Source organism: Arvicola amphibius, chromosome 3, assembly GCF_903992535.2.
Source record: "Arvicola amphibius chromosome 3, mArvAmp1.2, whole genome shotgun sequence".
NCBI lineage: Eukaryota > Metazoa > Chordata > Mammalia > Rodentia > Cricetidae > Arvicola > Arvicola amphibius.
Window position 1 is genome coordinate 140,157,541 of NC_052049.1, and position 14,131 is coordinate 140,171,671.

At 43.8% G+C, this 14,131-nt stretch overlaps 1 protein-coding gene across 2 annotated transcripts in view; it reads right to left on the bottom strand.

Annotated features, from left to right (window-relative positions):
* LOC119809731 (myocardial zonula adherens protein) overlaps nucleotides 1–14,131 on the bottom strand; it is a 97,278-nt gene that overhangs the window by 58,423 nt on the left and 24,724 nt on the right. For both annotated transcript variants that reach the window (XM_038322799.2, XM_038322800.2), the window contains exons 3-5: nucleotides 9,490–9,645; nucleotides 1,773–1,865; nucleotides 880–993 (exon numbers count right to left, since the gene is read on the bottom strand). In XM_038322799.2, coding sequence (XP_038178727.1) covers nucleotides 880–993; nucleotides 1,773–1,865; nucleotides 9,490–9,645 — 363 coding nt within the window. The remainder of the gene's footprint in view (nucleotides 1–879; nucleotides 994–1,772; nucleotides 1,866–9,489; nucleotides 9,646–14,131) is intronic.

Consider the following 14,131-nt stretch of genomic DNA (forward strand, 5'->3'; position numbering starts at 1 on the left):
CCACTGCTGGAAGCTGGCCAAGCTTTGTTGCTGCTGGGGCTCTATCAGCTAAGGCTTGTGAATACTAAGATCTGTGGGAAATGAAGGAGCCCAGTATGGTGGTCTGTTTGCTTATCCACAAAACTATTTACACAGTACCAGAAAGGATTAGAAATAAGTGGGCTGACCATTTAAGAGGACAAAAAAGATAAGCCAAATAAACTCGGGGGATGACAGAAATGATTGTGTATTTGGAAAGCAAGACCAAGGGTTTGCTCTGAACATCTTCAGATGAACTTGCATGCTAGGCAGAAAACCCCTTGGTTGGAAGAGCAAAGACTGGAAATCCCTTAATGGTTAGCTCAGAGCCAAATTCTGGTAATAGGTCTTAATTAAGAATGTCTGTCTTTTAAGAATGTCTTCATTCTCTGGAACACACGGTACTCTTTTCAACATAAAATCATTTCTAAGTCAAGAAAGAGTGCTTCCTGTGAGCGCTACTTCCCACGAGAAGCTGCATTTTGTCATTGGATAAAGATGTCTTCTCTGCAACCAAGTGGGACTTCTTGAAGCACCCAAGCTACAAGGAGAAGGTAGCTGATGTGTTGCATAAATACAGAGGACCATTTAGGTACCTACAGAGCAAGGACATCTCCATCCCGGAGCTGACCCCAAAACCCTGTTGACATGGCACCTGACAGAGCCTCAGCATTTCTGCTAGAAGCATTTTCTCCGACTTCCTCCCCACCTGACAGAAACTGCGTTTATCACACCTGTGACTAAAGGACCATGACTGGCCATGGGACAGTCTGTGACATTTCTACACACAGGCCCCACTCCTGATTAAGTTCACTGCCCTCTAAAGAGAAGGTCCCCAGCCAAGGGGAAACAGAGGGATACCTGCAGGCCAACAGAGTCCAACGCCAAGGCTGAGTTCATGGCATTGAAGTTATCCAGGGCTGATAACTGCGCTTGGATGTGACTGTCTAGGTAGTCCTGCCGAGCGTGGGAAACCTGGAGAGAGGAAGACAGTCACTCAAGATCAACCCACACCCCACAGACTCCAGGAAGGGGGGAAGTTCCTGGGAGCAGCTTTACCTGCTTCAGTAGTATTTACGGTAAAACTACAGATTACAAACCAACATCCGGGGCCAGGGAGCCAGCTTAGTTGGTAAAGAGCTAGCCAGGAAAGAGAGAACACACTTCCTTTTTCTTGGTGTGTATTTTTTTAACTATTACAAATGATGCTAAAAAAATTAATTCATCTGTACATCATTTTGTATATGTGGGGCTTATCTTAAAGATGGAATTTGAGGGGTGGGACTGTGGCTTGGTTGGTAGAGCAGGCACAATGATGGGGTTTGGTCCTCATCACCCTGTAAACCAGGCATGGTGGTGCACACCTATAATCCCTTCACTGGGGAGGTGGAAACAGAATGAGTTCAAGTTTGTGCGAGGTTGAAACCACCCTGGACTACACAAGACTTCATCTTTCAAATAAGTAAAGCAGGCCATTAACTAGAACCGATCTGGGTAGGGACTGGAGAGATGGCTCAGCAGCTAAGAGTGTGCTCCGCTCTTGTAATGCAACTAAGAGGAAGATTATTAGACCTTCTCCTTTGAAGAATAAAGTTCAATCTACAACTTGAGAAAATGTCCTCTCAGTTAGTTTAAAGTATAACTTCTCCATTCCTAAGGAGAATGCACTATTTAAACATCTCCAGGCCACTGGGCACTGGTGCCAAGCCCTGCCATTCTCTCACGGCCACGGTGCTGCGGAGGCCCGGACTTACCGACAGGTCCTGGGTGAGCTGGCGTATCTTCTGCCTCATCTCGTCGTAGTCTCCGTACATCCGCTTCCTCACTTTCTCCAAAGTGGCCCTCACCTGCAGTCACAAGACCACTAGTGAGACATCAAGTTACAATAGTTTCACAAAAGACACCGGAGACTTTCTTAATAAGAGAAAGACCCACAAAAAAATTTTAAGAATAAGACCTGCAGCAAATTCAGTGCAAGGACACTTTCAACATCTAGTTAGAAACCATGGAAATGATCCAGATGATAATGTGTATATAATGAGGAAAAGGACTAATAAACACTAAGCTATCCAGATAATGTGTATGTCAATGAGGATAAGGACTCATAAACATTAAGTTATCCGAGCAATAAACTGAAGAACAACCACTTTGTTAAAACTCACCCATCACCCTCAATCACTGTGTGAACCAAGTTTACCCCTTCCATCCCATGTTTTTACAAGCAGGAAGTTTTTAACTAATTGACTGTAAACACATAGCTACAAGGATGAAAACAATCCAAAGCAAGCAGCAACCTCTCATTTTCTCTCTCTGTGTTCCAAATGCCAAAAAGCAATTAAATGTCTAGAATGCAAGGTGGAAAAACGTGAGGCCTGAAGGGGCCAGGAATTCAGATGTCAGTTTCTCAGTAATTATCAACAGAACACACACAGGGTAACAGAGAGGAAAGTGGTCCCCACCCCGCACTCGTACAAACACTATGCAAGTCTGGACTGGGGTGACTATCAGAGGAGTGTCAAGTGGGAAGCTGATACACTACCCTGTTTTCCCATCCTATGGTGTCTTTAGATGTTTGGAAACATTCTCGGAGTCCCCAACAGATAAGGCATGGAGGCAGCTTCTGATGGAGGAGAGTTATCTGTCTATGTTTCTTTCATTGGTTAATTAATAAAGAAAACTGCCTTGGCCCTTTAAGAACAGAAAATTAGGTAGGTGGAGTAGACAGAACAGAATTATGGGAACAAGGAAGTAGAGTGGGGGAGACGCTTCAGGATTCGCCATAGTGAGTCTCCATGCTGCTCCTCTCCGAGATGGATGCAGGTTAAGATCTCTCCTGGTAAGCCACACCTCGTGGTGCTATATAAATTACTAAATATGGGTTAAAGCAAGATATGAGAATTAGCCAATAAGAGGCTAAAACTATGGGCCAGGCAGTGTTTAAAAGAATACAGTTTCCGTGTAATTATTTTGGGTAAAGCTAGCCGGCGGCGGGTGGCGGGACGCAGCCCCGCCGATTTACACTACAGATTGGCGCTCCAACGTGGTGCTAAATCCACTTAAAAACCTTGCCTGCTTGGTATCGGAAAGAAAGTTCTCTGAGACCATGCCAATGGCTCACTGCTCCCTTCCTGCACCTGGGCAGATGGCGGAATCAGGCTTAGGCGAGCGGGACAGCGTTTGCGGATTCCTGCCGCCATAGAGAGAGAGGTGTTTTCAGTCTGCGCAGTGCTCTGCGCATCTGATTTGGCTGTAACTTGGATTAAAAGAGTTTCTGTGCTGCACGCTCAGTATCAAAATTAAACTGCTGAGTGCAGCTCCAATGTGGACTGCTGTGTACCTGTAACTGTGTGCAGCTCAGGGACACCAAATGACTGAGGCTATAGCAGCTCTGGCTCTGCTCCGCCATGCTAAACTGTGCTGACCTCAGGCAGGAACTATCGTAATTACCATGATAACAGCGCAGTTAAGGTTTAGACTTGGCTGTAAACAGGCAGTACCGTATTATTTTAAGAAGTGGTTAACCTTTTAAGAAATGCTCCTGGATAGTAAAAAATTACAGATTCACAATAGAAAAGATTCAGACATAGAAGGCCTTTAAATGGCTCACGTAGGCTTAAAAGAGAGAAAAAGAAAATATAGAGAATAAAGTTAATGCCTTAAAAAAAAAAGTTAAAGTCTTTAAAGAGACAGAGTACAGATAGTTATAGATTAAAAGAAGTAAAGTGATAGAGTAAAAATAAGCCACGTAAAAATGGAAAATTCACAGAGAGTCTGGATTATGTATTTTGTTGTGTTTTCTTTGATTTTTTTGACTGTAAAGGAGCTAAGTACAGAGAGACATTTCATTATATGGGCTGCCAGTCTAGACCAGAATGGACATTTTAATGGTATGACTTCAGGATTTGGATCTAAGAACATGATGCTTTGGAAAAGAGTTTCTTCTTTTGTTTTCACAGAGGACGAGACTCTGTGGATTGCTTCTATCCCAATATGGTATGATAGACCACGCCCTCCTGAAAGGTTGCTGTGAACATCTTCAAAAAATTACTTCGCTCAACTGCCGACTGAGATGAACCTAGCACACAGGTTACACCATGAAAGACCTAAATAACAGCGCCCCCATTCAGCAGGAAGCAGTTTGGAGAGAAAAAACTGCGCCCATTTTCCCAAATATTGCTTATAAATGTTCTTTTACATTTAAAGGGGGAGATGATATAGATATGAATTTGCATTGGTATAGATTTTAAGGTCAATTTTGTTATATGTATATGTATTTCTGATCTTGATTAAGCTATTGTGATTGTAGTTCATTTTAAAGAATGTAATGTATTATTAGGAAATATAGGTTGTTAATGGATAATCATTGATAATAGTTAAGCTTGTAGTCATGTTATTAGATTTTCTAGATATGTAGAGATATATTTCAGTTAGATAGACATTCTTCATATCTTTCAAAGACTGCAGAATATGGCATTTAATGTTTTAATAACTTAGGGTTTTTCATGACAATGAGACACGTCTGCTCCTGGCAGCACCAATCTACTTCGAGAGGAAGATGGGCATCGAAGAGGCTACTTATGGAGTTTGTTAGCCATTTGGGCAAGAAACTGCTCTTGCCTGGACTGTTGCATAGACTGGACACAAAGAACCCGCAGAGAGAGGACTGCTGAACTTGCCTAAAGGTGAGATGGTCTTTCGGGGTTCCTGATTCATGAAAGAGTCTTCGAGACATTCTGCAGGACACAGCAGAAAGTGACTGAACTGTCTTTGAAATTTCCTGCTTCATGGAAATGTCTGCTGGACACTATGGGCCTGAAGGCCGAAGATGGATGCCCCAACCGTACAGAGGAACTTTGGGTGACTGTCCAGGCAGCGAGTTGTCTCTGTCTTTTCTAGAGTTTAAAAGTTACTTACTTCTTGTTTACTTAGGTAGCATTATATCCTTCTGGAGTCTTTGATGGAGTTGAAGAATAAATAGATAGTTATAGCTTTCCTTAGTTATGATAAAAGATAAAATAGATCTAAATATTGTAACTGTAATTCTTGCTTGATAACTGTTTTGTTACATGTAATTTTACTATGTTAAAGTGGAAGCCTTTCTTTTTTGTTTAAACAGAAAAAGGGGAAATGATGGAGGAGAGTTATCTGTCTATGTTTCTTTCATTGGTTAATTAATAAAGAAAACTGCCTTGGCCCTTTAAGAACAGAAAATTAGGTAGGTGGAGTAGACAGAACAGAATTATGGGAACAAGGAAGTAGAGTGGGGGAGACGCTTCAGGATTCGCCATAGTGAGTCTCCATGCTGCTCCTCTCCGAGATGGATGCAGGTTAAGATCTCTCCTGGTAAGCCACACCTCGTGGTGCTATATAAATTACTAAATATGGGTTAAAGCAAGATATGAGAATTAGCCAATAAGAGGCTAAAACTATGGGCCAGGCAGTGTTTAAAAGAATACAGTTTCCGTGTAATTATTTTGGGTAAAGCTAGCCGGCGGCGGGTGGCGGGACGCAGCCCCGCCGATTTACACTACAAGCTTCCTCCAGGCTGTCTAACTTACAAATGGCTGAAGGGAAGCCTTTTTGTTTTAGTGCTAATATTTAAGAATGGTACTGGAAGATTTGATACTGAAGGTATATTTGTGTGAGAAACACCTTGTTTTGCTTTGAAGGTTTTGTTTTCTCTTTCTTATACTAGGGATTTGAACTCAAGGCCTCAAGCATGCTAGGCAAGAACTCTAACACTGAGCTACATTTTGGTTTAGAATGGATATTGATGGAAAGTTAGAAGAGGAGCCAAGACCTCAAGCATTCTCTAAATGAGGTGTTTTTTTTTAAAGATTTAATTTATTTTTTAAGTGTGTGTGTGTGTGTGTGTGAGAGAGAGAGAGACAGAGACAGAGACAGACAGACAGACAGACAGAGACAAAGACAGAGACACGCACAGAGAGAGAGAGTCCGTGCTGGTTCCAGAGGAAGCCAGAAGGTGTAGGTCTCCCAGAACTAGAGTTACAGACACTTGTGAGCTGCCTGACATGGGTGGGTTCTGGGAATCAAATCTGGATCCTCAGCAGTAGGAACTCTTAACCCCTAAGCCACCTCTCCAGACCCTACACAGCAGAGTTTTAATAGTCTACTTTCTTGCCATTGACCACAAACAACTGGAAAATTGAGGCTCAAAGCATGACCCTTCATTCTAGGGGGTCAGTAACTGATGTGGGATATTCTTCTGTGTATGTGTTGCTTTTATTGGTCAATGAATAAAATTGTTTGGGCCAATGGCTTAGCAGAGTAAAGCTAGGTGGAAAATCAGAACAGAGAGAAAGAGAGAGAGAGAGTAGGCAGAGTCAGTGAGATGCCATATAGCTGATGAAAGGAGTCAGATACCAGAACCTTACCCATAGGTCACAGCATCATGGTGATACATGGATTAACAGAATAATAGAAATAGGTTAATCTAAGATGTAAGAGTTAGCCAATAAGAAGCCTGAGCTAATAAGCCAAATAGTGTTATAATTAATATTATTTTTGTATGATTATTCAGGTCTTGGCAGCCAGAAATGAATGAGCAGTCTCCATTTACAAATAACCCTAGCTGGCGCTTATGCTGTCACCAGAGGTGAACGGGCAGAATCTTGAGCTGGGTGTTGCTCTCACTGAACAGTGTAGGAAGCCAATAAGGCCAGGGTGTCTCCCATCAGGAGCAACAAACTCATAAACACACTGAGGAATGAGGAGGCTGGGATGGACCTAAAACCAGTCGTTGAAGGTGGGACCTAGAAATTAACTTTGTATTGCAAATCACAGTGGAGCGTGGGAATTTGGGGATAGAACCAGCTCTGTGATTTCAGCATATGTCATTTAGAGCTGAGGATTAGCCTGGACCTGCTGTATTTGTCTTCAACAATTTGGGAGCCTGGGTTCTACTTAGAAGTTTTACCTCTAAAGCAATCCCAAGCTCTCAGGAGCATATAGATGAAGAAGGTCTAAATAGTTCCTTGACAAAGTCTGCATTGTTTAAAAAGCAGTCTGGGTGCTGGAGAGATGGCTCAGCAGTTAAGAGCACTGGCTACTCTTCCAGAGGACCTGGGTTCAATTCCAAATCACAGCTCACACCTGTCTATAACACCAGTTCCATGGCTTCTGACACCCTCCAACAGATATAAATGCAGGCAAAACACCAATGCACATAAAATAAAAATAAGTTATATTTAAAAATAACAATCTGGAATCCAACATTCTGCATGATTAAAGAAACAATCTTTGGGAGGTCAGATAACTGGGTGTTCAAGACTGGTGGTTGTGATACACTGTGTATGTATGTGTGTGTTTATGTGCACATGCACATATATGTATGTGTGCTTGTACCTGTTCTTGTGAGTGATGCATGTATGTGTATGGGTGTGTGTACATATATATGTGTATACATGTATGGAGGTCAGAAGTTAACATTAGGTATCTTCCTTGGTCATTCTCTACCTTATTTTTTGAGGTAGGGTCTCTCACTGAACTTGGAGGTCATCTATTCAGCTACACAGGCTGGACAGTGAGCTCCCGGGATCATCGCATTTCTAACCAGTGCCAGAGTTACAGATGCCACCGACCACACACTTTTTCATGGATACTAGGGGGCTGAAGTCTCAGATCCTCATGCATGTGCAGTAGGCACTTTATGGACTGTATCATCTCCCAGCCCATGAATTTGTTATAAAAAACAAAAAAAAACAAAATAACTCATACGATATCTAAGGCAATGTGGCTTTGCACATCATCTGTCCCAAATCAAATGAGACTCACAAGGCCAGTGGTTTTGACCTCAGGGATGAGAGCCACCTATAGATGCATAAACGGAGGCCTAGAGAGGACAGAAGGTCACACTAAGAAGAACCTGGATCTGATACAGAAGCAATGAGCTCACAGGTCTGGGGAACTTCTCCAGCCCCGTGTAGACATTTGCTTCCTCTGGCACTGAGCTATGGGTCCATGTTTGGAGCCCATGGGTACCAAAGCAGTTCATTTCTTCTCTCCTCTAACTAATCTGGTTTGAGCTTAACAGCATCAGTCAGACTCATTTGGACAGAGGGGACACTGGGTAACACAAAAAGAAATAGACAGCCATCAAAGTGTTCAAAGAAAATGACCCCAAAATGTCAACATCCAGGACAGGCTAAATGGTGACACAATGGCCAATTGTTTTCTTCTCCCAAACTTTCTCAACTTAACAGACACAAGACAGCACACTGATGTGGGATTCCCCTCTGTATGCTGTGACTATCATTGGTTAATAAAAAAAACTGTCCTAGGCCTGCACAGAGAAGAACAGAGGTAGGTGGGGAAAACTAAACTGAATGCTGGGAAGAAGGAAGGCAGAGTCAGAGAGAAGCCATGGAGTCATCGCCAGAGACAGATGCACCGAAACCTTGCTGGTAAGCCATGAGCCTCGTGGTAAAATATAAATAATGGAGATGGGTTAATTCTAGATGTAAGAACTAGCTAGCAATACGCTTAAGTAATTGGCCAAGAAGTGATTTAATTAATACAGTTTCTGTGTGATTATTTCGGGAGTCTGGGCAGTCGGGAAATGAACAAGCGGCCTCCCTACTACAATACATTAAATACAAATAAATTTCAGTGATTTACATAGACTGTACTTTGTCTATTTTAGTTGACTTCCCAACATTTATTTCAACCCAAATCATTGGTGTGAACCTTCCAAGTCTGCCTATGCTCCCTATCAGTGATTGGTGTAGGAGGGGTATGTGACCAACCCTGGTCAAGAAGCCATGTAAGGCAAAGTCTAATGGGAGCAGGGCAACGTCAAAAAATTTCCAGATGTATTTCCACATCTGGAGATATATATCTCCAGATGTGGAAATACATCTGGAAATATGTGTGTGTGTGTATGTGTATGTGTGTGACATAAAAATAATTTCACATATATGTATATATGTGTGTATATACGTGTGTGTGTATATATATATATATATATATATATATGAGAGACAATATTGAGGCTAAAGAAAGAAAACATACAAAGAAATACAAAAAACTAGACCCAGAGCCCAGTTGTGCCCTGCCCAGAACCCCCCACCTCTACATTTCATCTCCAGAGAAGATGCATTTCCTTCTGAGTTGGCAGTTCTCTTATGAGTAGCCAGTAACACCCACACTTATACAGTTGCCCAAACACATACATCATATGTGTCTGGTATCTTATGCAAAGCCACCCAAGAGCCTCCAGGCCACACCCAGCAGAAGCCCTAGCTCTCATGACCTGTAAGGAACAGCCACCCAAGAGAAGCTTGTTGAAGAATTATACCCATCCCTTTAGCATCACCACAAGGAAACAGAGAAACATTTCCAATCCAAATAAGACTTTCAAAATGCCTACTTAACATTCCCATCCACGCTTCCGACCCCACCCTCCTAGCTGCTTCAAAGGACAGAAAAACAAAGCATCCCCAAGTAGCGCACATCTTTGATGTAGTTCATCTCTTCTTTCAGCTGATTGGTGGACCAGCCATACACGACCATTTCCTTCTGTTGGTTGGGATCCGATCTGCGCACCACACCATAGACAACACCCTGAGGAAGCTTCCTGGTAGGTTCTCCATGACTTGGTTCTGGAGGCTAGGAGAAGGCAGGAAATGAGAAAAAGAATATAAGTCTCACAAATAAAGCACTAATAATGGACACCCACTTACAATTAAGCAGGCTGTGCCCAGCCCTGGGTGCCTGAGCAGCAGAAGCAAGGGGGTAGAAGGCCAATTTGGCATCTCCTGGTCATACTGGACCTGGCATGGGCTGGGGCTGCTCACCCCCTGGAGAAAGCATCGATTGCCCACTTCTATCGATAGAAGTCCTGGTCCACCATCCTCATTGGGAAGAACCTTCATACCCCATTTTTTCCAATGGCATATCCATTTCTAATTCTCACAAAGATGCCAGAGGAAGTTTGTCATGAAACCCTACACTGAGGTGACACTGTTTCTGTCTTATGCCAGTTCCTCTGAGGTGACACTGTTTCTGTCTTATGCCAGTTCCTCTAAGGTAACACTGTTTCTGTCTTATGCTAGTTCCTCTGATGACTCTGCCTCACTAACCTCATGGCCTGAAATGTGAGAAGTTGACACTGGCTGTCATCTAGTAGCGAAACTGTCCTATGACCGCAGAGTTGACCATGCAGCCGAGCTCTGAGGGAAAGAGGTGGGGTTGACACACGATCTGCTGTGTCCATTTATGAAATATTTCTGGAAAGCCAAGCAGGGGTGGTGTGACTCCAGCCCCAAAGAATCTCCACACTCTGCTTAGCTGGCCTTTAATCCTGCAGTTAAATCCTGAATCATCAGTAAACTGCAACTCAAAAGGACCATGTCCAAATCTAACACAGTAGGATGAATGAAGGCTTCAGGAAGCAGGAAAAGAAAAAAAAAGTGTTTTTCTGACCACCAGGAAAATTCCTTCAAATGTGTAATATTCACAGGCAATTACCAACACAGAGTTCTTTCCTGTCTTCTTCATAGCTGAGGGCACTGAAGTTCAAAGGGGCTAAACACTGGTGTATGACTGCACATTCACACCAGAGACAATCCTGTTGGCACTAAGATAGCTCCTCATACTGAGGGTCTGTTAGATGTGAGGAGACAGGGTTCAGACCTCCTCAAACATGAAAGGGACAAAGACAAGGACAAGAAAGAAAAAACGGGGGAGAGAGACAGAGTTAGAAACAGAAAATAGGGACAAGGGTTGGTGAAACGGCCCAACCAATAAAGTTCTTGTCATCAAGCCCAATGACCTGAGTTTGATCCTCAGGGTCTACATGGTGGAAGGAAGGAAATAAGTCCTATAAGTTTTCTGACCTCCACATGGGCACTGTGATTCACTAGCTGGCGTATAGGTGCTGTGCGCATGCACACACACACACACACACACACACACACACACACACACACACCACTTTGGTGCCTGTCCTGAAACTAGCTCTTATAGACCAGGCTGGCCCTGAACTCACAGAGATCCGCCTACCTCTGCCTCCCGGGTACTGGGATTAAAGGCGTGTGCCACCAACATCCAGCAAAAGAAGTAACTTTTAAAATAGAAAGAAATCAAGACCCAGGCTGAGACGTCATAGACAAGCGGCTTCTGCAGAGCGCTCCCTGGAGTTGACCCAGTATTCAGTCGACACCACAGAACTACACCATCTGTCAACTCCCCTCCACCGCCGACCTTTCTTTCTCTTTCTTTCTTTCTTTCTTTCTTTCTTTCTTTCTTTCTCTTTCTTTCTTTCTTTCTTTCTTTCTTTCTTTCTTTCTTTCTTTCTTTCTTTCCTTCTTTCTTTCTTTTTGAGACAGGGTCTCACTATGTAGTCTTAGCTGGACTGGAACTCACTCTGTAGACCAGGTGAACTCACAGAGAACCACCTGATCCTGCCTCCATAGTGCTGGGATTAAAGGTGTATGCCACCACACTGGACTCTGTACCAACTTTTCCAATTACCTTTTTGTAGACTTTTACCAGATTTCCAGAAAATTTTTTTGAAATACAAAACTTTAATTTGCATTTTAAATTATTTATTGTCACAAAATAATAACTACTGAAAACATTCAAAGTTTATAAAATAAGAAAATACAGTCCAGTAAGATTCATGACAAATTGTTAATCCCTTTTGAGGAGCGAACAGTGAAACACATTAGAGATGTTGGAGAATAAAAGGAGGCATCCTCCTTCTTGGTTCTCTGCATTGTGAGCACTTTTACCACAAGGGCTTTTAAAGAAGGGAGGGAACACGTCCAGTGCCTTCCACTATTCAGTACAAACTGGGCCGTGATGTAGCGTGAGGATCTGGGGCACTGGCGTTTGGCTTCTGGCAACAGCTTGGATATGTGATGAGCCCTAGGCACCGGATCGCATGGGTGCTGCTGCTACCCTTGAAATTGGTTGTCATTCAGTGACTAAGGCTGCTAATGGCTCGTGGTGGAGCGACACGCTGACATTCAGATACCCCCAGTTTGCGAGGAGAAGGAAAAGCTCCAATGAAACTCCCCACAGACCAGGAAACACAAGCTGTTCTTCCAGCCCTGGACCCCACCCAGTTCCTGAAAAACAGGTTGCTGACGACACTGGGCTCTGATGAGACGCACAGCGCAGCAAGGTGCCCAGAAGACTGGTGGCCAGAGGGGCTCACCACCTGGGAGATAAGGACAACGCCAGGACAGAGTCAGGCCTACAATCCCAGCACTGAGAAGTCTGAGGCAGGGGGATTGCCCTGAGTTTGAGAAGAATTGGGATTACACAGTGAGTTCAGGTCTATTTGGGCTGCACAGTGAACCACTATCTCAACAAAGAGCAGGATCTGTGTGCATCAAAGGATGCCTGAGATACACTGAGTGAAAAAGAGGTCAACCTGGTCTACAGAGCAAGTTCTAGGGCAGACAGGGCTACACAGAGAAATCCTGTCTCAAAAAGCAAAAAAAAAAAAAAAAAAAAAAAAAGGCCGGGCGGTGGTGGCGCATGCCTTTAATCCCAGCACTCGGGAGGCAGAGGCAGGTGGATCTCTGAGTTCGAGGCCAGCCTGGTCTACAAGAGCTAGCTCCAGGACAGGCTCTAGAAACTACAGGGAAACCCTGTCTCGAAAAACAAAAAAAAGAAAAAAACAAAAAAAAAAAAAGAAAGAAAGAATGATACAATCCCAACCTTTGGTGAGAATCTCCTCAGTGGGAACAGAATACCATCTTTTCCTCAGTGTCCTTTAGTCCCATGGCCTGTTGTTGTTAAACCATTTTTATGTAAACTTTTTTTTAACGATGATTTATTTTGGGGGTGGATACGAAGCCCCGCCCCTAGCTGGAGCTATTGGTATCTGATAACTGCTGAGAGGGCCCGTTTTCTTTAAGGGTGTGACAGCGGGTAAGTCAGCCACACTCCAGGGGACAGCCCCACACCCAAGAATATCTGGGCAGCACAAGCTGGACCGGATTGTTTTTTTAAATAAAGGAGGACATGAGTTGGGTGTTAGTGAAGTGGGGGTGGGTAAGGGAGGAGTTGGGGGAGGGGTGAATATGAATACAAACATATTGCATGAAAGTCTCAAAAAAGTTAATATTAGTTTTAAGAGACTTATTTGTAGTTATCTGTATATGCGTGTATCTGTGTAGGGGTACCCGTACATGTAAGCACAGGTATGCACAGAACCTAAAAGAGGGTGCCAGATGCCCTGAAGCTAGAATTGCAGGCAGTTGTGAACCTCCCAATACAGATGTTGAAAACTGGTCCTCTGCAAAAGCAGAACACCTTCTTAACCATTAAGCCATCACCCCAGCCCCCCTTTATTTCAATTTTCAAAGGACACAAAAAGTAAAAAATTATTAAAATGTCATCTAAATAAAAGACGTCCAAAAAAGGGCCTGGTCCCAGGCCTCTACTGAGAAGCAGGGCTGGGGGCAGGTTGCTCCTTAGGGGATAACACTAGACCATGCAGGGAAGGCTGAAAGGGAGCGCATGAAGAAAGAAAAGGAGGATAATGTTTGCCGCACAGTGATTTTTATGACGCTAAAGGAAACTCTTATTTCCTTTAGCCCTCACATCCCTACTGTGTAAATGTTACTGGTTCATCCGGAGTGAGCACTGAGGTTCCTGCCTCTGTCTTTCCAAATGTGAACTCCTCCAACCACACTGCCTCTGAGCCAGCGAAGGATCAGCAGGGAATGAGCCTCACATGGCTATGTGTTATCCCAGAGTTTAGAGGGACAGGGAAGCCAGGAGCCCAGCCCTCAAGGGCCAGAGCCATCTGGAAGAGGAAGGCCAGAATTAGGGGCTCCTCTCCACTTCCCCATCCTCACCTCCATCCACCATGAGGCCCACCCTACTCCATTCTTCTACCAACTCCTTTTGCCTCGTGTCACTCACAAGGCTTTTCCCTCTGCCACACTGCTAGACAGACATGTCTCTTCCTCCAGAGTGACTTCCTTAACCCTCCAGAAGTTAAGCTCCTCATGCCCATTCTCCCCATGACCACAGCCATACCTAGGTGACTCTGGGTGTCCTTCGGATCGGTGGCCTGCTCCCCACGCAGCCACGGGTTTAGGCCTCGTCTGTCTTCTTTCCCACATTAACTGCA